At 37.8% G+C, this 24,727-nt stretch overlaps 1 protein-coding gene and 1 pseudogene across 9 annotated transcripts in view; both read left to right on the top strand.

Annotated features, from left to right (window-relative positions):
- The window catches only part of TTC17 (tetratricopeptide repeat domain 17), a 125,935-nt gene that overhangs the window by 89,662 nt on the left and 11,546 nt on the right, over window positions 1–24,727 (top strand). For all 9 annotated transcript variants that reach the window (XM_055281866.1, XM_055281869.1, XM_055281867.1 and 6 more), the window contains 3 exons: window positions 1,069–1,189; window positions 3,115–3,274; window positions 4,189–4,272. In XM_055281866.1, coding sequence (XP_055137841.1) covers window positions 1,069–1,189; window positions 3,115–3,274; window positions 4,189–4,272 — 365 coding nt within the window. The remainder of the gene's footprint in view (window positions 1–1,068; window positions 1,190–3,114; window positions 3,275–4,188; window positions 4,273–24,727) is intronic.
- On the top strand, window positions 4,289–22,718 carry LOC134736982 (peptidyl-prolyl cis-trans isomerase A-like; annotated as a pseudogene).

Raw genomic sequence — 24,727 nt, 5'->3', positions numbered from 1 at the left:
TACATGTTAGAGTCAAACAGACTTGGATCAGGATCCCAGCTCTGCCAGTTGCTAGCCAGGTGACCTGGACAAGTCACCTAGTCTCTCTGAGTCTGTTTTCTCATCTGAGAAATGAGGGTTAAAACCTACTTCAGGCCAGATGCAGTGGCTCACATCTATAATCCCAGCACTTTGGGAGGCCAGGGTGGGAGGATCACTTGAGTCCAGGAGGTTAAGGCTACAGAAAGCTAGTATCATGCCACGGCACTCCAGCCTGGGCAAGAAAGCAAGGTGCTGTCTCTAATTTAAAAAAAGAAAAATGGAAAAAACTTAACCTCATGAGGTTAAGGATGTAAAGCACTTAGCATGGGATCTGAATACACAGGAAGTGCTCTTCAAATAGATAATATTGGTTCTTGGACTGTGGTGTTGTGGCGGGGGCTGGGGGGAGATGATAATCTTTCATTAACATCATTATTCCCTGCTGCTCTTCTTTATAGCAGTGGTTCTTTCTACTGGGTGTGATTTTGCCCCCCAGGGGACATTTGGCAATATCTGGAGACATTTTTGTTGTTATATCTGGGGAACAGTGCTACCAACATCCAGTGGGTGGAGGCCAAAGATGATGCTAAACACCCTCCAATGCACAGGACGGATCCCTCAAAAAATTATCCAGCCCAAAATGTCAATAATACCAGGTTAAGAAACCCTGCTTTAGAGATAAATGTTTCTACTAAGTTGGAGTTGTCTTTATAAAATCAAAATACAGAGGGGCAAAAATTAAGTTGGGTAAGAATGTTAACATTGAAGAATACCTTAACCCCTTATTTCATGTTGATCAATCTTAAATCCAGCAAAGGACTCATTTATTCTTACTTCTCCACCTATCTTTACTCAAAGATGATCTTTAGTCCCATTGCATAATGACAAGATTTTAATTAGATCATAGATGGGGGAAATGCTAAAGACTACAGGAATGACTAGCACCTCCAAATACACCAATCTGTGTGAAGTAATCACCAGGGCAGAAGGCCCTTTGGGTTCTGTTCCTTTGCAATTGCGTGGATTCATGGCATACTTTCCTTCCAGGAAAAAAACGTGACTACCAGCGTCTGGGATGGCCCAGCCCAGACGAATGCCTCAAACTCCGCTGGGTAGAGCTGACTGCCATCGTGAGTACCTGGCTTGCAGTTTCTTCAAAAAACATTGAGTAAGTATGTTAAGCCTCTCCCTCCTTTATGGCATTTGAGTCCCATTGAACCCAGCTGACTTTAAGGATGCCCTCTTAGCAGCTAGTAGAAGAGTTATTTATCCTTTCTAGAGCTGAATTTTCAAAGGATGACCATGCTGACCATGGCCCCCAGGTGGACCCAACCCATTGTAGCAAAGCAGTGAGTGTGCCCCCCTTCCCGGTGCCTTCACCTGTCCTTTGTAAGCTATCTAGCAGCCACGTATAACTGCTTAGTTTGAATTGAAGACTGGATCCTCTCTATAGAAGCACAAAACCCATGGTTTCTCATGAATATCATGCAGTTCTAAGGGAGCCAGAGCAAATCCAGATTTGCAAACACCTACCAAGGCATAGTAGATGCCTCTGATAACTGCTTTTTCCTCACTGGACACTCACTCGCTTTTGCTAACCCCTTTTCTACCCTTTAAGTATTGGAGTTCCCCAGGATTTACCACTAAGCCTTCTTATTTTGCAATCACTTCTAGTCAGACTGATCTACTCCCAAAATTCCAATCACACAAAGATGTACTAACAGCTCCCAAACTTGAATCTCCAGACCTTTTTACAATGCCTTCAACTCATTTGTCTGTCTCCCTGACCTGTCTGTCTAGATTGCACTCAGGCACCCAATGCTCAGGAAAACTAAAGTCACAATTTTCTTGCCCACTTTCCATATTAAAAAATTATTTTTTGTTTGTTTGTTTTTTCTTTTCCTATTTTTAGCAAAATAGCTCCAGCAATGCTTAGGCCAAAAACCTGGGAGTTATCCTTAACAATTTTCCTCCCCTGCTCTTCAAATTCAGCCTGTTACCAATTCTTAGCACCTTTACTCCCTGAGTATTTTTCAAAACCACCTACTTTTCTCCATCTCCATTGCTGCCTCCTCAAACCAGAGCATAACCATCCCTACGTCGGTTCATCCAGTACTTCCTAGCTGGTCCTCTTGCTCTGTTCACCCTTGCCTCTGTTCAATCTATTCTCTCCACAGTACTCAGAATTCTTCAAATATAAGTCAAATCATTCTTAAAGCACTCTAGGAAATTCTTACTGCTATTTAAAGTGGACCATAAAGCCTTTCTTGATCTGCTCCCTGCCTGTTTTTTCATCCTCTCTTTTGCCGTCTCTCCTGCCAGGGCTGTCATACGTGGTGTCTCCTTTGTCTGTGGCATTGTTCTCACTGTGAGTTCTCAGCTGGTTAATTCATACTAAACCTTCTGGCCTCGACTTAATCTTACCTCCACAGAATCCTTCACTAGCTACCCTCCTCCACCAGTGCAGAGGCAACATATATCCTCTTGGAGTGCACTGTCATTGCACCATATTTTATCTTTTATAACTTATCACATGTAATAAATGAATCACAAGAGAATGAACATGATAACAGCAGGGACTAACTATGTTGTTTTACTCATTATTATAGTCCTTGTATCTGACATGTAATAGGCTCTAAATAACTAATGAGTGAATGTTTGCCTAATAATTTAGACTTTTTAAATAGCTGCAAGTAAAACATGGCAGTGCCAATTTGTCATATTAATGCATATGATAGTCTATAATAGTTAGCTTGTATATGGTGGGAAAATGAAAGGAAGTACTTAGTCTTACACCTAAATACAATATATGGCTGTATCTCTATAAAATTTACTGTCTAAGCTTTAGGTAACTTTTTCTGTGGGGAGGAATGTGCTGCTGTGCATAAAAGAAAACTAAAAGATATAACCAGTTGTGGGTATTTATCACCACTTATATCTTGGAAGAAGAAATCCTAGAAGAAAACTTAGCTCGTTTAAAATCAGGGGATAGCATGTTGAAGCTATGATGAGCTGATTGTTAATGCTGTCTCTCTTCTCTTCCCACCCACTCAAAAATTTCCCACAGCTAATGTGGTAATCTCCATTTTTCAGCATCACAGAACACATAGATTTTGCCACCCCTATACAGCAGCCAGCAATGGAGCCTCTTTGCAATGGCAATCTCCCCACGAGTATGCATACCCTGGATCACTTGCATGGGGTTTCCAACCGAGCCAGCCTGCACTACACAGGGGAGAGTCAGTTAACAGAGGTGAGTGCTCGGCTTTGTTCAGGCTGTTTTTTAGCCTCACGGTTAGGATGCACATTGATAGTGGAAAGCACAGGTGACCAACTCTTTTAAAAAAAAATAGGGGCTTTTTTCAGTTAGGCATCACCTAGGTGGATTTGGGCCAAGCCTGATTTCTTTCAGGCCCTGGGACTGAGCTTATTATTCTTTTTTTCTTTATGACCATGGAATTTTAATTCTGATTTACCCCTCAAGGGGGGTAGTTCTGCCTTGCCATCAAGTACAGACTCTTGAGAAAAATGTATGGGGCAGTTAATTCTCCTGTTGACATTTTTAAGAAGGAAGGGTAAGGAAGGCAGACCCAATATATACCTAGCAAAGCGTATACCTAGAAGAATTGGAAAAACATGTCACAAGTATCCAACAGTAGAGGACTGGTTAAATAAATTTTGGTATAGATATAAGATAGTATACAGTGGCACCATTAGAAAATATATATAAATATTGACCTGAATAAATTTTCACAATATATAATGTGAAAACATAGGTAACAGTATACAGTGTAATTCAATATTTTGTGAGAAAAAAATGTGCATAGAGAAATATAAAGGTATTAAAAGTGGTTGTTAATACCTCTCTATATGTCTTTACATGTCTGAATGACAAAATTACAGTTTATTTCATTTACTCTGTGTTCTAATGTTGCTATAATGAATGTGTTTTACATTCTGTAATTTTTGTTAAATGTGGGAGAGCTAAGGGGATGATAAAACAGCCTTAAATGTATCTTCCATAGATTACGTTACCAATAGGACCACAGCATGTATCCCAAAAAAACAGTTTGCCTCTGTGGTACAGTGCCCAAGTCAGCATTAGCAGTATCATCTAGATCCTGCATCATGTTCATTCTTCTAATCTACCATCTTCCTTCCTTCCAGGTATTACAAAATCTCGGCAAAGACCAATATCCACAACAGTCGCTTGAACAGATTGGCACCCGAATTGCCAAAGTTTTGGAAAAGGTAAGTCACCCCACAGAAAAGCTGGAAACAGTTGCCCTCCTTCTAACTTCTTTTCTAGGTTATTCGCTCCTAAGTGTCTCTGACCTCTTCTGTTAGTTACTGAGCACTTGGTGGCTAAAAGAATAATGTGAAATAACTCCCCGCAGAATGTTTCAGTCGCTTTTTCTATCACTTGGGTAATATTCTTTTCTGTCTCTTTGCCTACCTTCTGTGGTGAAACTTACGTAGTCAGTTTTCTCTTCTTTACCCCAGTATGTGTGTATAAAGGTGGTAGTAGTGAAAACCATGGAATCTAGGTATATGAAATAATTCAGATATTCTTCTGATGTTGAGAATATTTGGTATTTTGGATGATGGATGGGAAACACACTTTGAAATGTCTTTTCTCTTGAAATCATGAAACAAAATATTTACCAAATTGCATTTTCATAGAGCCTACAGAAAATACCATTGAGAGGTTCAGAGACTCCTTTTCTTCCTCTGTGTGATATTTGTGTAAAGAGGAGGGGTTTTTAAATTTAATTTTCTTACTTTATGGCTAAGAATCTCTCTACTTTATTACTGTATAATATTAAAGAGCTAATTTAACATAGTCATTTAAAGAATGAGCCCAACTTCAAGTATGAATGTGACATTGTGAGATAGCAACTTCCTTCATCTTCCAGATATCGCACATGGAAAAATCATCAGCAGACTCCAATTATAATGAAACTAGGGCAAACACATGATCCCCAGACTTCAAAAAAAAGTAAGGATTGCCAAAAGTGGTTATGATCCACACAAAAACCATACAGGGTAAATTGTAGCAGAAGTCAGGCAGGGTTAGCAATTTCAGAAAATGTCAGCAAAATTCTGCTACCTGAAGGAACTTTCTACAAGTAGCCCAACCAGGAAAATCCTGAGTAGTAAAAACAGAGCAGACACAGCACTGATACCAAAATAAAAGAAAACCGGTCGGGCCCAGTGGCTCACACCTGTAATCCCAGCACTTTGGAAGGCCAAGGTGGGTGGATCACTTGAGGTCAGGAGTTCAAGACCAGCCTGGCCAACATGGTGAAACCCCGTCTCTACTAAAAATACAAAAATCAGCCGGGTGTGGTGGCACGTGCCTGTAATCCCAGCTACTTGGGAGGGTGAGGCAGGAGAATCACTGCTAACCCAGGAGGCAGAGGTTGCAGTGAGCCGAGATCCCACTACTGCACTCCAGCCTGGGTGACAGAGTGAGACTCTGTCTCAATAAATAATGAGTGAATGAATGAATGAATGAGTGAATGAATGAAAACCATAGGAAAAAGCAGCAAAACTTTACTAAAGAACACACAACAGGAAAATATTGTCATGGAACACATTATAATTAAGACTAAACTTTTCTCCATGGATTAAAATATTAGGCCAGGCACAGTGGCTCATGCCTGTAATCCCAGCACATGGTAGACAAGGCAGGAGGATCGTTTGAGCCCAGGAGTTTGAGCCAGCCTGGGCAACATAGCGAGACCCTGTCTCTACAAAAAAATTAAAATGCTCACACACACCTGTAGTCTCAGCTACTTGAGAGATTGAGGTGGGAGGATCGCTTGAGCCAAGGAAGTTGTTGCAGTAAGCCATGATCATGCCACTGCACTCCAGCCTGGGCAACAGAGTGAGACCCTGTCTCAAAAAAAAAAAAAAAATTGCCTGCATAAATAAAGATCACAAAGCAAAAATATAAAAACACAGGAGAAAGATTAGCAATGGATATAAAAACAGGAGATAGAAAACTGAAATATATTAAACTTGAGTGCCAGGCCAAACAGGTCAGTAGTAGAAAAATTTTATCACAGAACTGATGACAAAATTGGAAGGAGCAGCAAGAGGAATACAGCACAAACACAGGGACATAGAGGACAGAAGTGACAAGTGACTAAAATAAAAGAGAGTTAAAGAAAAATTGAAGATAACATGTTAGAGAGGAACATATTTTAAGCTCTAGATTCAAATAAGATTTGAGTCTTATTCTATTTCTGTAAAATATATTTTGTTAAAAGGGTGCACTGTGCTGCTATAAACATATGTGTGCATGTGTCTTTTTAGCAGCATGATTTATAATCCTTTGGGTATATACCCAGTAATGGGATGGCTGGGTCAAATGGTATTTCTAGTTCTAGATCCCTGAGGAACCGCCACACTGACTTCCACAATGGTTGAACTGGTGTACAGCGGCACTATTCATGATAGCAAAGACTTGGAACCAACCTAAATGTCCAACAATGATAGACTGGACTAAGAAAATGTGGCACATATACACCATGGAATACTATGCAGCCATAAAAAATGATGAGTTCATGTCCTTTGTAGGGACATGGATGAAACTGGAAACCATCATTCTCAGCAAACTATCGCAAGGACAAAAACCCAACACCACATGTTCTCACTCATAGGTGGGAATTGAACAATGAGAACACATGGACACAGGAAGGGGAACATCACACACCAGGGACTGTTGTGGGGTGGGGGGAGGGGGAGGGATAGCATTAGGAGATACACCTAATGCTAAATGACGAGTTAATGGGTGCAGCACACCAACATGGCACATGGATACATATGTAACAAACCTGCACGTTGTGCATATGTACCCTAAAACTTAAAGTATAATAATAATAAAATTAAAAAAAAAAAGGGTGCACTGTATGCCATAGAAAACTGATCCAGAACAGTCAACAGCAATGCTTATTGAAGCAAAATTACTCCATCTTGGAAGAAAAAAAAAAGAGAGAGAAAGAAAGACAGCAAATGTAATCAGATTTTTCAACAGCAACTCTTGATTCCAGAAGACAACGGAGTAACATATTTAGGATACTTAAAGAATAAAAAAAGATGAGCCATGGATTTTATGTGCTACCAAACTGACCAGCAATATAGAGTCCACAGACAAATTGCCATTAACATGTAACAAATATTGTTTCCATGAGCCTCTTCTTGAGAAGACTGTCTAGAGATAAGCTTCAGACAGCCAAAATGACCAGAGCAGCATTGGTATAAGGGACTAATAGCAAGCATTATATATTTGTCTATAGAGCCAAGACTGAATAATGGCTCTAAGAGAGGCAAGACAGTATCGTATGTTATGGAAGCTCCTCAGCTTGCCATGGGATTACATCCTGATAAACCTATTGTTCAGTTGAAAATACCATAGGTCAAAATGCATTTAGTACACCTAACCTACCAAACATTATAGCTTAGCCTAGCCTTTCTTAAATGTGTTCAGAACACTTATATTAGCCTACAGTTGGGTAAAATCATCTGGCAGCACAGTATATTATAGAGTATCAGCTGTTTACCCTTGTGATCATGTGACTGACTAGCAGCTACAGCTGGCAAGAGTGTTGTACTGCTTTCTACTGTATGTCTATTGCTTTCACACTGTCATAAAGTTGGAAAATCCTAAGTTGGGGATTGTTTGAGCTCTGAAAATGTAGGTATAGTACCATTATCAAAAAATGGTGAGAGAATAGGAGAATATATGAAAGGTAAAATAAGCTCACTGATCACTTAATAGGTACTGGTTGGGAATTAAAGAATGATATTTCAAATTAAATGCTGGTGGGGAGGAAAGGTAGAAATGTAAGAAAAGGTTATCAGGTAATTTCCATCCTGTTCATAGTAGGGGACCAAGAGAATATAGCCCAAGAAAAGTATGAAGGAAGGGAGAGTAATGGTATTATATAAAGGCCTTACTGTATGGATACAATACAAGCCTTCCTAAATACCAAAAGATAACCTGAAAAGAGACAGTATGCAAATAAGATAGACAATATAGTAAAAGGATACACATGTACACATATTAAACAGATGGATTCAAGGGACCAAGGACAAACAATTATATCCATAATTGCAAATGTTCTTACCTTAACTATTAAAAGAACAAGATTTTCAAATTGTTTAACAAAGCATAGCCAAACATTATGCTGTATTCAAGAAATATCCAAATAAAATTTAACAAGATTTAAGGTAAAAATAAAAGAATGGATAAAGCATACAAGGCAAATACAAATAAGAGAGCAAAGTTTATGATCTCCATACCTAACAAGGAAAAACTTAGATCAAAGAGCTTGACATGACAAAGAAATATACTTTAAAATGCTAAAGACTACAGTTTACAATAAATTTGTAATAATTATTAGTATTTATGTATCCAGTAACTCAGAAACAAATGTCATAAAGCAGAGACTGAGATTCAGAGAAACAGATTAAAATATACCACATAATACCAGACAAAAAATTAATAAGGATATAAAAGACCTAAATAGCATAATCAGTAAGGTAGATCTTATTGGATATATCAAACTCTGAACTTTAATAATAGAAAATACAGCTTTTCATCATTTGAACATAGAATATTCATTCGTGAAAATTATATCAGAGCAGTGAACAAATTCCAAGGAAGAAAATAGAAGTAGCATTTTCTGGCGAGAATGCAAAAAAATAATAATAATAATAAATAACAATATAAAAGCCCTCCTACCTGGAAATTCTAAAACATGTCATTTAAACAGCTACTGAGTCAAAGGGAAAATAAAAAATTTAGAATTTCTTGAAGATACATGAAAACAAAATAACAGTCTGTAGAACAGACTAAAACAGTTTTCAGAGAAATTTTCATAGCATTAAGTACTGTATCAGTAAAAATGAAAAATAAGAAGAAAAGATAAAAATTAAACACCCAAAACCAGGATGAAAAAATAAACCAAACTAAAAGCAAAAGAATTAACAAAGAAAAAAGATGCATTAACTATACAGAAAATCAGAGAAACAGTGAATCCAAAAGTTGAGTTTGAGGTATATATCAATAAAATAGATACGTCATTAGCTAACCTAATAAAGGAAAAGGAGATTGCCAAAATAAAATTCAAAAGGCAGGGGGACATGACCATAAAAATAAGAAGTTTAGAGAATCAGACTACTTGACCAAAACATACAATTTATTCAAATACGTTTGGAAACTTAGGTGAAATAATATTTTTTAGAAAATTACAATGCAGAAAAAATGCTGCATTGTAGTTTTCTAAAAAATATTATTTCTCAATAGAAACAGCATCTAAATCAGAAAGATTGCCATAGAAGAAATGGAAAAAATAGTTAACTCCAACCAAAAAGCACATTAGGCCCAGATGACTTCACAGAGGACTTTTACAAACCGTTAAGACCAAAAATTTCCAATGCTGCTATATTTCAGAGTATCAAAAAAAGAAAATGTATTTTACAAAGAAAACATCATTGTTCCCCGAATCTGAAAAAATTGGCATGAAAAAATAAAACTACTAACCTATTTGTCTTGTTAACAATTCAAAAGTGATAAAATAGTAGCAAACATAATCTAACAGCATATTTTGAAAAATACATCATGACTAAAAGGCTATTCTAGGAATACTGAATTGATTTACTATTTGGAAACCATTAATATCATCCTTCATATTGATAGAGGGGAAAAATCATATAATCATATCCAGACTTGTGCAAACATTGGATATATTCAATACCAACTTAGGTTAAGACCTCTAAGAATTGATACTTTTCTTAGCACAATAACACACACACACACACACACACACACACACACACACACACACACACATCACTTAGCAGAAAAGCCAGGACCTTACTAGGTGCCTTCTAAATGCTTTTCCACTGAAGTCAAGAACCAGACAAAAATGTCCACTCTACTACTACTCAACATAAGTGTGAATGTATTAATATAGACAAAGGCATTCAGACTGCCTACTGTATCTAATAAAATCATATGTCTGGAAAAACCAAAAGAATCCATGGAAAAGCAACTACAAAGAATACAAGAATTTAGCCAAATAACATTAAAAGTTAATACACATGTAAAAGTAATATTCCAGTTAGGATGTAGTAGGTCAAGGCAGGTCAGTGCATTACAATAACTTGAATGAACCAGATAAACTTCTAAAATCATGTTTTTAAAGCTATCACAAAACTAGGCAAGCAACAAGATATGAAAGAACTAGATTGCTAGTGACAGAAGAACCTTTCCAAAGTGAGCTGGTGATTGCCAGCTGTGTCTCCCTGCCTATGCCCCCAGCGCTTGTTGGTTCAGGGTATGAGCTAAGAACTGGCCTTAGCCTAGGGAGAAAGCCATTACTGAGGAAGAAGAGAAAATAGTAAAGCTTTTAGCAGTTGTTCAAGGTGGAATTAACAAATTGAAAATCAAAGACACGACCAGTTTTTTTACAAGGAGCATTTTGATTCAACTAAGACCACACAGGAGTCTGGGGGATTAGGCTTAAAACTTAGGAAAGGTAGAGTGAAATCTCTCCATCTCGCATTGCTTAGGAAATAAGGAGATGCTGGGTGACAGAGCCAGCCATAAGCATATGGCTTTTTCCCCTCAGGATTTTCATCTTGATACTACTCGGATGGGAGACTGAAGTGAGCTGGGGATCTCTAACAGGAAAAAGTCTTTTGGGCTGAGGAGACAAACACCTACCTACTAGACACCTGAGGTCATTTCTGTTCCTCAGTTGTGGCACTCTGGGGATTCTGATTAGGTCTAGATTAGTTCCTTATCTAGCATTAGGTCTAGATTAGTTCCTAGTCAGAATTCCTGGAGTGCCACAGCAGAGGAGCAGGAATGACCCGGACAGATTGATCTTGCCAAATTCTATGCCCCAACCTAACTCATTATCGGGCAGGAGTGAGTTGATCAGTTTTCCGACTTATTTGAATAGAATGAAGGGAAAAACTGCCCTGATGAAGTATAATATCTGGAGCCACTGTGGTTCTTTAATACAGAAAGACCAGAATACAATTTTTAGAAAAAAATACTAGATCTGCAAAGAAGCAAGAATGTATGGTTGATAATAAGGCAAAGTGCAGACAATAGGAGTAGATTTACAGATAATAGAGATACTATACTCAGTAGACAAGGACTTTAAGATAACTACAATTAATATATTCACAAAAATAAGGGAAAAGATGAAGAAAGTAGATGAAAAAAGTACCTTTTCACCAGAGAACTAAAAACTACTTTAAAAATCAGATAAGCATTCTAGAACTTAAAAATACAGTAATGAAAACTCATTGAATGGGTTTAATAACAGATTGAACAGAGCACAGCCCAGAATTGGTGAACTCGAAAAATATGCAGACAGAACCACAGAGAAAATAAGGGAGTGTGGAGATTGATAAGAGCATAAGAAACGTGATGGAAAAACTCCAAAGATCTAACATACATATAATTAGGGTCTGGGAGATAGAGAAGTAACAGAATCGGGCAGAAGTGATATTTGAAGAAATGGGCTAGAATGTTCCAAAATGGATGCAAGGTAGCCTACAGATTCTAGAAGCTCAGCAGACCCCAAGCAGAATAGGTGCAATGAAAAGCACACCTAGGAAAATTAAAAGCTTAAGAGCCAGGAAGAAAAATATAATTTCTGTATCAGTTACCTATTGTTACAAACAAACAAATGGCTGTTTACCATTACAGAACTGAACAGCCATTTATTTATTTGTAATTCTGCTGTCTGGGCTGGGCTCAGCCAGGCACTTCTTCTGCTGATCTCACCTGAAGTCACTTATGTTGCTGGAGCTACACACCCAAGAGCTGTTGACTCTCATGTTTGGTGCCTCTGGGGAAGCCTGGAAGAGTGGGAGCTGTCCAGGCTCCATCTCTACATGGTCTCTTAGGTAGCATGTGATCCCTCCAAGTCCATCTGGTCTCTCCAGCTCCACATGGTCTCCCTGGCACAGTAATAAGCACGTGATGGATCAGGGCTTCAGAAGGGTAAAAAACAGAATCTGCTTGGCTTCTCAAAGCCTAGAAACTCATACAGCATCATTTCAACTGCATTCTTGTTGGTCAGAGCCAGTCATCACAAAGCCAGCTGAGATTCAAGGAAACAGATAGGACTTCACTTCTTGATAAGACATGGGTGAAGAGGAGGGCAGATAGAATTTTAGGGCATCTCTCATTTGCCTGAGTTTTCCTACTGGCTCAAATTGCTTAAATTCCTCCTACATGCAAAATGACACCCACCCCAAGAACCCCACAGTCCCATCCAATTATGGCATCAGGCTCAGAGTCTACTTGTGTACAGTAGTTCCCCCTCAACTGTGGTTTCACTTTCCACAGTTTTCAGACTCACAGTCAACTGAGGTTCAAAAATAGATGAGTACAGTATAATAAGACATTTTGAGGTAGACAAAGATGTAGATCACATCCATACAGCTTCTATTACAGTATATTATTTTAATTGTTCTGTTTTATTATTAATCTCTTACTGTGTCTAATTTATAAGTTAAACTTTATCATAGGGATGTATATAGGAAAAAATAATAGTTTGTATAAGGTTCAGTACTATCCACAGTTTCAGGCATACACTGGGGGTCTTGGAACATATTCCCCTCAGATAAGAGAGGATTCCTGTGTATGGAAGAGGCTCCTGAGATACAGCTTCTCTTCATCTGTAAACCTATGAATTAAAAAAAAGTTGTTGGTCTTATCCACCCCCGCACATACAACGTACATTGTTATGGCAAGGATACGATGTCACATCAATTGACTAAATTTACAAGAGAGGAAATTGAAGGCATGTAGCAATCCCATGGCAGTTGTGAAGTCCATCTGGCTACATGTCACCAATTCCCCCAATTCCAGGGGTAGGGAACATTTGATTAGTCTATTTTGGTTTTCTGACGTTGGCTCCCTTTTCTGTTTCTCAGTTTTTGACTTTTTTCTTTGAGCTGTCTTTCCTTTTCCATGAGAAATGTCCTGTTTTTGTAGCTGAATAGCTTTCTCAGCCTGCTTCTAGGCTCTGTCCCAACTGGCACAGTTATCCACACTGGCACAACTTCTTTAAAAAGCTTTGTGGACTTTCAAATTATAAACCACTCACTCCACCAGAGAGAAGCCACACCCACAAATTTCTTCAAGAAGTCCTCTATGTACTTTGAATGTGAATCAGGGATGATACCCTTTAGAGTCTTAGATGCCTTTTGTCTAACTGAGAGCATCAGCTGGGCACTGGCTTAAATCTTTCTGAAGTACAGGTGGTCATCAACTTATGATGGTTCAACTTAGAATTCTTTTACTTTAGGATGGTATGAAAGCTGTATGCATTCAGTAGCAACCATACTTCGAGTACCCATACAGCCATTCTATTTTTTACATTCAGTACAGTATTCAGTAAATCATGAGATACTCAGCACTTCATTATAAAATAGGCTTTGTGTTAGATGATTTTGTTCAACTATAACATAATGTAAGTGTTCTGAGCACGTTTAAGCAGTGACAGGTTAAGCTATGATGTATGGTAGGTTAGGTGTACTGAATGCATTTCAACTTAATATTTTCAGCTTACGATGGGTTTATCAAGATGTAACCCCATTGTGAGTCTGGGAGCATCTGTAGTAGTAACAAGGTTGTATTGCATGTGCTTTATTTTATCTTGACCCTGAGACCATAGTCTTACTGTTAACACCCTGGATTTTTTTTTTTTTTTTTTTTTTTTTAACTTCAGAACCTTTTGCTGGAGAAGCTGGTAACGAGAAAGTTTTATTTTGTAACCCTGCAAGTCCCAGGTTGAAAGTATTTTCCTCTCAATTCTGCTTGAAACTGAGCAGTTCCTTGTTTAGTTCTTCTCTCTTTTAATACCTTTCTACTGGTATTTTTTGAAAAATTGCTTATCACTTTCAGCATTTTTCCTGGAAACCTTAGCCAGATCTATAACTTCACTAGGTCCTTTTTCTGTCTTCCAAGATACAGTCTCACTTGTTTTGTCAGTAGATTACATGGCTTCTGTCCAGCCTGAAATACCAATTTCCTCAGTGGTTTTCCAGCCGCCATTAGTAGTCTCTTTGCTGCTCTTCCACCAAATGTCTACAACCCAGTCCCCAAACTAGTGCTACATGTCTTAAGTTTCTATCATGGCAATGCTGTATTTAAATATCAAATACTATTTCAGTTATCTTTTACTGCCTAACAAATCACCCCAAAATTTACTACCTTAAAACAAAACTGTTCTTTGCTGAAGATTCTACAGTCTGAACTGGACTCAGCTGGGCATTTCTTCTGGTCTCACCTGGAGTCACTTATGCAACTGCAGCCATGTGGGGGACTCCACCAAAGATGGCTTTACTCAAATGTCTGGGGCCTCAACTGGGGTGGCTGCATTAGCTGGGGCACAGCTGCAGTTCCCTCTCCAGCAGGGTCCTGGGCCATTTCACATGATGGCTGAGGGCTCCAAGAGGGTGAAAGCAGAAGCATCCAGGCCAGGCCTCTTAGAGCCTGTGCATAAAACTGAAGCAGCACTGCTTCATCCATGCTGCCCTTGAAAGCAAGTCCTGGGGCCTGCTCAAAATTACAGGCATGAAAATATCCTCTACCTGATGGTAGTGACAAAGAATATGTGGCCCATCGTTAATTCACCAGTTGCCTTCACAGTTGCAACAATGAGACTGTTAGCTTCTAAACAGAAATGATAGAAACTGGAAGCCATTGTAACAACATGTTTAAAGTGCTAGACTAAGGAAACTGCAAGCTTAGAATTCTAAACCAGCCAAAATGTTGTTAAAAGATTAAGGCAAGACAAGTATGTGTTCAAACAAGCAAAAACAGAGAGAATTTGGCACCAGTAGGCCTGCACTGAAAAATTAAAGGAAGTTTATCAGGAAAATAATCCCAGATAGAAATATGGACTTGGAAGAAAGAATGAAGAACACTGGAGAGCACACGTAAATGAATAGTAACTATACAAAATAATAATTGTACACCCTGAGGAGTTTCAATTTTATGTACTGTATATCTAAAATTTATGGTAGCAATAACGTAAATGATGAGAGGGAAGCAGATAGAGTTTAAAACTCCTAAGGCTTAATTGGTATCAGCCAAGTAGTAAAAGTAATAATTTGCATTGGCTTTAATAAGTAAAAAAGCATGTTTTAAGCTCTAGGCTAACAACTAAAAGTTATTTTTAAATGTAACTTAATAGAAGGAAAATGGAATCATGTATAACATTTGATTAATCCAAAGGAAGTCAAGATAAAGGTACGTAAAAGTAGATCACAAATAGTACAATGGCAAATATAGACCCAAGTACATCAGTAGTTAAATGGAGGAAGACTGTGTAACTTAAGAATTAAATGTGGGCTAGATTAAAAAAAAAAAAAAAAAAAAAAAAAAACCAGCTATATAACTATACCCTTGTCAGAAGAAGTAAACTTTATAATAAGAAGCACTGGTGAAGTTAAAGTGGAATATTTTATAACAGTAAAGGGATCTGTGGCAGGCTGAATAGTGTCCCCCCCACAAAGATATCCATGTTCTAATCCCTGGAACCTGTGAAAACTATACACATATACAGTATGGAAAGAAGAGGACTTTGCAGATAAAATTGAGGATCTGGAGATGGAGCGATTACCCTGGATTATCCAGTTGGGTCCTAAAGCCAATCACATGTATTCTTACAAAGAAGGAGACAGAGAGACTTAATCCAAAAGAGGAGAAGGCTGTGTGACAATAGAGGCAGAGTTATGCAGCCACAAGCCAAGGAATGCCAGCGGCCAAAAGAAACCAGAAGAGGGAAATAACAGATTCTCTAGATCCTCTGAAGGGAGCACAGCCCTGCTGACACATTGACTTTGACCCAATGATAGTGATTTTGGACCTCCTGCCTTAAGAGCTGTGAAAGAATACATTTTTATTATTTTAAACCACCAAGTATGTGTTAATTTGTCACAGTAGCTATAGGAAAGTAATATAGATTTAATTCATAAGGTAGGCATGTTCTGTAAACTGTATGCACCTAAGAACATAGTCTAAAATATATAAGGTAAACATTGACATAACTGGCAGAAGAAATAGACATATTCCCAATCAAAGTAGATTTGAATAAAATTATAATAACTGATAGCAGTTATTATTATAGCAGACCAAAAACACCACAATTACAAACTGGACCTAGCTGACATATATAAGCACTGCATCCAGCTGTGACAAAATTCTTTTTTTTTATTTTTTTTTTTGAGACAGAGTCTCACTCTGTTGCCCAGGCTGGAGTGCAGTGGTGCTATCTTGGCTCACAGCAACCTCCGCCTCCCAGGTTCAAGTGATTCTCCTGCCTCAGCCTCCCAAGTAGCTGGGACTACAGGCATGCGCCACCACACCCAGCTAATTTTTATGTGTTTTAGTAGAGACGGGGTTTCACCATATTGGCCAGGCTGGTCTCGAACTCCTGACCTCGTGATCCACCCGCCTCGGCCTCCCAAAGTGCTGGGATTACAGGTGTGAGCCACCGTGCCCGGCCCAAAATTCATTCTTTTACATGCACAAGGAAGGAACATTTATCATATGTGAACACTTAACATATGACTGAGCCATAAAAAAGGCCTCAACAAATTTCCAAAGATTTAAATGTTAGCATGGAAATGGATATTGACCAATACAGATTAAGCCATAAATCAGTACAGTTATCATACAAAAATAAATAGCTTTCATATATACAATTAAAAAAACAAAGTTGTAAGAGAATTTTAAAAGAAAATACCTTAGGCAATTTTTTTTTTAAACTCCAAAATTTAAAACTCTTCTGAAAAATGCAAAACTAGGCTTGAACAAATGGAAAGACTTAACCATGTTCTCGCATGTGAAGTCTCAGCATCATACCATGTCAATTCTCTTAAGTTAGTTTGTCATTTTAATGCAATAACAATAAAAATGCTATGTTTTTTTCTGGTGCCAGGCAAGCTATTAATAATTGTTTAAGTTTATCTCAAAGAAGAAACAATCAAGAATAATTAGGGAAACTGAAAAAAAGAACAGTGGGAGAAGAGGAGGATTTAACCTAGAAGACATTAAACGTACATGAAGCCTTTGATTAATTTAGTTTGATATTGCTGCATGAATGCACAAACCAATGGGAAAGAATAGAAAACTAATTGCGTATGGCAATTTTGAGTACTGTAAAGGCAGCATCTCATCAGTGAAAGGAAATGTATGTTTTGATGCTAAATAGGGGAAAAGATAAAATTATATCTATTCCACAGGGCGTGGTGTCTCCTGCCTATAATCCTAGCACTTTGGGAGGCTGAGGCGGGTGGATCACCTGAGGTCAAGAGTCTGAGACCAGTCTGGCCAATATGATGAAACTTAATCTGTACTAAAAATACAAAAAAAAATTAGCTGGGCATGGTGGTGCATGCCTGTAATCCCGGCTACTCAGGAGGGTGGGGCAGAAGAATCGCTTGAACCTGGGAGGCGGAGGTTGCAGTGAGCTGGATCGTGCCACTGCACTCCAGCTTGGGCAATAGAGTGAGACTCCGTCTCAAAAAAAAAAAAATTACATCCATTCCTTCTACTACATACCAAGATAAATTTTAAATGGATCAGAGATTAAAATAAATGTAACAAAATGACTTCATACAAGTACAAATAAAATGCATGGGAATTTCTCTGTAACTTGGATGTAGGGAAAATTTCCTAATTGACTCAAAATTCATACACACTAAGGAAAAAGATGAATAACTAAATTTTTTTTAAAAACTTGCATTTCAAACAAGCACAATGAACAAAATGAAAAGCTGGGAACAGTATTTTCAAATTATATTACAGATAAAGGGATTTTAAACCTAATTTCTAAGGAACTTTTACAAGGAAGGAAGAAGGTCAACAATCTTAGAAAAATGGACTAGATGCAGCAGAAAAGAAAATGAAAGCAGAAAATTATGGAAAATTGTCAAATGGAATTATAAAGAGGAAAAAAATGGAAATACAAGCTTTTTTTAAAAAGAGAGAATGATCTGCTACAATACAGGAGGCTGATCTGGGCAGAGAAACCAACAGCCTTTAGAAGTCATGCTAGGCTAGAGAAACAAGATTGGATACTAAAAGGGCTAAGGTCCTGCTGAGAAGGGAAAGACAGAGATGTGAACCTAGTACCCTTCACAATACATTGGCAAATTCTGAAGCTACAAAACACAGGAGACCAGAAAGCCAAGTAGAAAGCTGTGAAAAACCGTTTTTAGGAGGCTAGTATTAGAGTTCAAGACCCAGCATTGAGGACAGGAGGCTTTTGGTGACTATCCAGGGATTTCATTTGGAAAGTCTGGAGATTTGTGCCTTTTAAGAAGGGACAAAACTAAGGATAAGTGAACTTTGGGTCTAGGAATGGCAAGACCAGCAAGAAGATCACCATTGCCAACTGTGGCCTTTACACAATGGCATAGCAGCCCAAATTCAGTCAGCTGTTGAATTAAGTTTATGGTCTACCTGCCAAGCTAAAGAATGTATGAATGCTCTCTTTAGAAGATAACATCATATGGAGCCTCTACAACTTCTTAGAAACAATGTCAAGCCTTTAGTAAAATTATACTAGACATTCAAGAGATGGGACTGAAAACCAAGAGAAAGGGCAGACATTAGAAATATACCCACAGATGATTCAGGCAGTGGAGTTAAGACCAGGTCTTGAAATAACAATGATAATGTGTTCAAGAAAATAGAAGATAGGGAGAAAATAAATAAAAGGGAAATTTCCCGCCAGATAATTGGAACTTGTGGGGGTAAAAAGAATCAAATGGATATTCTAGAGCTGAGAATTGCAATAACTGAAATTAAGAACTCTATTGATGGGTATAAAATCAAATTAGACAATGGCGAGCCAAAAATAAACCCTCATATATATAGTCAAATGATTTTCCACAAGGGTGCCAAGACCATTCAATGGGGAAAAGATGGTCTCTTCAACAAGTGGTGTTAGGAAAACTGTATATTCATATGCAAAAGAATAAAGTTGGACTCTTATATCATACGCAAAAGTTAACTCAAAATGGTCCAAAGACCTAAGTATAAGACCTAAAACTGTACAACTCTTGGAAGAAAACATAGGATAAAAGCATTAAGACAATATATGTATTTCTTGGTTATGACACCAAAAGCACAGGCAACAAATGTAAAAATAGACAAATTGGACTATATTAAAGTTTAAAACTTCTGGGCATCAGAGGACACAATTAACAGAGTGAAAAGACAGCCTACAGACCAGGAGAAAATATTTGCAAGTCGTACATCTAAAGGGTTAATATCCAAATTATATAAACCACCTGTACAAATTAAAAACAAAATAACCCAATTAAAAAATATACAAAGGACTTGAATAGTCATTTCTCCAAAGATGATATGCAAACAGCCAACAAGCATATGCAAATATGCTCAGTACCACAAATCATCAGGAAAATGCAAATCAAACCACAACGAGATACCACGTCATACCAATTAGGATGACCACTATTAAAAACAAAATTAATAAGCATTGGCAAGGATGTAGAAATTGGAATGCCTATGCACTGTTGGTGGGAATATAAAATGATGCAGCTGGCTATGCAGGCACTGCTGCCCCCCAACACCCCCTGTCACTAGGCCATGGTCATCCCCACTGTGCCCTTCAACATCACCATCAACAGCAAGCCCTTGGGACACATCTCCTTTCAGCTATTTGCAGACAGATTTCCAAAGACAGGATAAAACTTTCACACTCTGAACAATAAAGACAAAGGATTTGGTTATAAAGGTTCCTGCTTTCACAGAATTAGTCTACAGTTTATATGCCAGGGTGATGACTTCACACACCATAATGGCATTGGTGGCAAGTCCATCTACGGGGATAAATTTGATGATAAGAACTTTATTGTGAAGCATACAGGTCTCGGCATCTTGTCTGTGGCAAACGCTGGACCCAAAACAAATGGTTCCCAGTTTTTGATCTGCACTGCCATGGCCAAGTGGTGGGATGGCAAGCATGTGATCTTTGGCAAGGTGAAAGAGGGCATGAATATTGTGGAAGCCATGGAATGCTTTGGGTGCAGGAATGGCAAGACAAGCAAGAAGATTGCCATTGCCAACTGCAGACAGCTCTAATAAATTTGACTTGTGTTTTCTCTTAACCACCAGACCTTTCCTTTTGTAGCTCAGGAGAGCACCGTTCCACCCCATTTGCTCACAATATCCTATAATATTTGTGCTCTTACTGCAGTTCTTTGAGTTCTATATTTTCATTATATCCCTACACATATAGCTGGATTGCAGAGTTAAGTTTATGATTATGAAATAAAAACTAACAAAAAATGATGCAGCCACTATGGAAAACAGTATCACAGTTTCTCAAATAATTAAACATTGAATTACTATATGATTCAGCAATTCCACTCCTGGATATATATCCAAAAGAATTGAAAGCAGGATTCCAAAGAAATATTTGCACATCCATGTTCATAGGCATACCATTCACAGTAGCCAAGAGGTGGAAGCCATCTGTGTGCCCATCCACAGATCAATGGATAAACAAAATATGGGATATACATACTATGAATACGGCCTTAAAAAGGAAGGAAATTCCAACACATGCTACAACATGGAGGAATCTTGAGGAATTACGTTAAGTGAAATAAGCCAGTCACAAAAAGGCAAATACTGAATGATTCCACTTATGTGAGGTATCTAGAGTAGTCATATTCATAGAGACAGAAAATAGAATGATTGCTGCCAGCAACTGGGAGGAAGGAGGTGTGAAAAGTTATTTAATGGATATTGAGTTTCAATTTTGCCAGATGAAGAAGTTCTGAAGGTTGGTTACATGATGTGAATACACTAAACACTACTGAACTGTATACTTAGAATGGCTAAGATAAATTTTATGAGTTTTCACTACAATAACAAGTAGAACAGTAGAACAGATGATTAGTCACGGCAGAAAAGATGAAAGATAGGTCAAAACAGGTTATTAGAAAATATCCAAACTGAAGATGAAGAAGAAAATCATTTTTAGTAGAAAATATTCAAACTGATATATAAAGACATAAAGGAATTTGTGGAGGCAGAGGGGAGATAAGGGAATAAAGGATATGTGGGACACATCCAAAAAAAAAAAAAAAAAAATCCAACATACAGAATCCCAGGAGAAGAGGAGAAAGAACAAGGCAGGAGCAATGTTTGAAGAGGTAATGGCTCAGAATTTATTTCCTAAGAATTTTCCATAGAATATTTCACAGACTCAAGAAAGTGTGTGATCCACAGATATAAATACAGAGAAGCCTTACTAGAACATCATAGCAAATTGCCAAAAACAAAAGACAGAGAATAGAATCTTAAAAGGTAGAGAAAAGAATTCACTTTCGAATGTCCAAGACTGACAGCTGACTTCTCAGCAGTAGCAATGGAACCAGAAGACAACAGAGTGACATTTCAATTGCTGGAAGAAAACAGCACCAACCTAGACCTCTGTACCCTGCAAATATCCTTTAAAAATGAAGCAAATAAAGTAATCATTATATGTGTTATTGGCAAAATGATAGACCAATAGAACAGTGGAATAGAAGAGAGAGGCCAAGAATAAACCCTTACATAGATGGTAAAATGATTTTCTCAAAGGGCAGCACAGAATTTGAATGAAGGAAGTAAAATCTCTATAATAAGTATGTCTGGAATGCATGGATATGCATATAGAAGAAAAAACCCATACCTCACATCATCCAGAAAAATCAACTTGAGATAAATTATAGACATAAAAGTAAAGCTAAAGCAATAAAGCTACCAGAGCAAAACATAAGATATTCACTTTAAGTTCTTGGTGTAGACAGAGACTTCTCAGAAAGCATGAACTATACAAGAAAAAAAAATTGATAAGTTGGTCTTCATTAAAATTTCTCAGCTGGGCATGGTGGCTGACACCTCCAATCCCAGCACTTTGGGAGGCCAAGACAGAAGGATTACTTGAAGCCAGGAGTTCGAGACCAACCAGGGCAACATAGCAAGACCCCATCTCTACAAAAAATTTAAAAATTAGCCAGCAACGCCTGTAGTCCTAGCTACACAGGAGGCTGAGGTGGGAGGATTGTTTGAGCCCAGGACTTTGAGGATGTAATGAGCTATGATTGTGCCACTGCACTCCAGCTTAAAAAAAATTTAAATAAAATTTATCTTCAACAGACACTTAAGAAAATAGACACAGACTTAAAGAAAATATTCACAATACATATATCTGATGGACTTGAGTTCAAAATATATAAAGAACTACAATTTAGTAATTTTTAAAAAGACAATGCAATTTTTTAAAGGTGAGTTTTGTGAATAGACATTTCACAAAACACGATATATGTATAGTAGTTACATTTTAAAAGTACCCAATGTATTAGTCATCTAGAAATGAAAAATAAAATCGCAGTGAAATACCAGTTCATACCCTGTAGAAGGGCTACAGTGAAAAAGACTGATAATGACAAACATTGGAGAGGATGTGGAGCAACTGGAACCCTCATATGTTGCTAGTGGGAGTAGAAAATAATATGATTATTTTGGAAAACAGTTTGTCAGTTTATTAAAGAGTTATATATACATGACCCAGTAATTTTGCTGCTAGAAATTTATCAAAGAGACATGAAAACATATGACCACAAAATACTTGGAAAAAAATATTTACAGCAGCTTTATTCATAATAGCCAATAAAACTGGTAACAGTGAGGTGCCCATCAATAGAAGAATAGGTAAACAGCGGTCTATTGAGACAGTGGATACTGTTCAGCAAAGAAGAACCAACATCCACAACATTGATGAATCTCAATATTATTCTCACAAAAGAAGTTGGTCACAAAAATATGCATAGTTAAAATTCTAACTATATGAAATTCTAGAATGGGGAAAATAACATAAGAATAGAAATCGGATCAGTGATTACTTCAGAAGTGTTGACTGGGATACCGCATGAAAGAACTTTCTGAAGTGTTGGATATTTCTGTGTCTTTGTTACTTAATTGTCAAAGGTGAATGTTACACTTAGGATCTGAGCATTTGTTTATGTATGTTATACCTCACTCTTTAAAAATGAAAGTTAAATAAAGATTTTAGACCACTAAAAGCTGGAAGATGCATGTTACCAACAGATTGTACTAAAAAAATCACTAAAGGGTTTTTTCAGGCAGAAGGAAAACTATCCCACATGGAGGCTCAGAAATATAGGAAAGAACAAAAAGCCACAGAAAGGGTAAATGTTCGAGCAGACAGAGAAATGAGGATGGCTTTACAAAATAAGGAGAGTAACGTCTTCCAAAGTAGAAATGTATAGCAACAATAATAAAACAATAAAAGGCAGATGGGAACTGAAATAAAAATGAAATATCATTGATAATAAAACAATAAAAGGCAGAAGGGAACTGTACTGACCACGTTAGGTAGTCCTAGGACCAGTTAGACATTTCACATTCATGCCACTGCAGCAGCATCAGAGGCATACCTCCAGAGCGAGTCCTCACATAGCTTGCACCTTAGTCCAGGGGCCATTCTCTGCCCACCTGCATTTTCTGCCAAGTGTCAGTTCAGGTAGAAGGGAACAAATCAATTTGTTAATTGTGGGAACTACCCTAACTTAGATACCCTAAGTTCCAAAAAAGAATCAATATCTTTTGTAATAGCCTCATGAGCATAGAGTCCTGGAGAGGGACATGGCTACAAGAACCCTGACACTCAGAAGCTCAAAGTTGTGGCTTTTCATCAGGTATTTGTAGTTTACTTACAATCATCTCAGTCCAGATAGGTTTACCAACCAGTGTTATTTTTTACCATATGTTACCTGTAACAGATATTAGATATTTAGGGAAATAAAGCTAGAAGTTTCATCCAACATTGTTTTCCGTTTTAGGCTCACGGACCGACTTCCACGACCTTGAGTTAAAACTTTAGGGCACATATACACCATGGAATACTGTGCAGCCATAAAAAATGATGAGTTCATGTCCTTTGTGGGGACATGGATGAAACTGGAAACCATCATTCTCAGCAAACTGTCGCAAGGACAAAAAACCAAACACCGCATGTTCTCACTCATAGGTGGGAATTGAACAATGAGAACACATGGACACAGGAAGGGGAACATCACACTCCGGGGACTGTTGTGGGGTGGGGGGAAGGGGGAGGGACAGCATTAGGAGATATACCTAATGTAAATGACAAGTTAATGGGTGCAGCACACCAACATGGCACATGGATACATATGTAACAAACCTGCACATTGTGCACATGTACCCTAAAACTTAAAGTATAATAATAACAAAATAAAATTTAAAAAAAATTTTTGAAAAAAAAAAAAACTTTAGGGTAGATAAGAATTACCTGGAGGCCTTGTTAAAACACAAATTGTTGGTGCCCTATGACTTACTTCCTAGCTCAGTAGCTCTAGGGCGAGGCTTGAGAATTTACATATCTAGTAAGTTCCCAGGTGATACTGGGTGATACTGCTGACCTGAGGACCCCATGTTAAAACCAATGCCTTATTCAATGGCAGTGATAACAAAGTAAAAGTGCCCCTTTCCTGTTTACTGTTTGCAAAAGGGTCCCCATGTTCTTTTAGCTTCAACCTTTAAAATACTAGTCATTATTTATTATTTCTTCAAAAGCCCGTCTCTGATTGTCTC

The sequence above is a fragment of the Symphalangus syndactylus genome, chromosome 6 (assembly GCF_028878055.3).
Source record: "Symphalangus syndactylus isolate Jambi chromosome 6, NHGRI_mSymSyn1-v2.1_pri, whole genome shotgun sequence".
NCBI lineage: Eukaryota > Metazoa > Chordata > Mammalia > Primates > Hylobatidae > Symphalangus > Symphalangus syndactylus.
The sequence above is the reverse complement of the archived record's forward strand: the minus strand, read 5'-3'. Positions and strand labels throughout refer to the sequence as shown.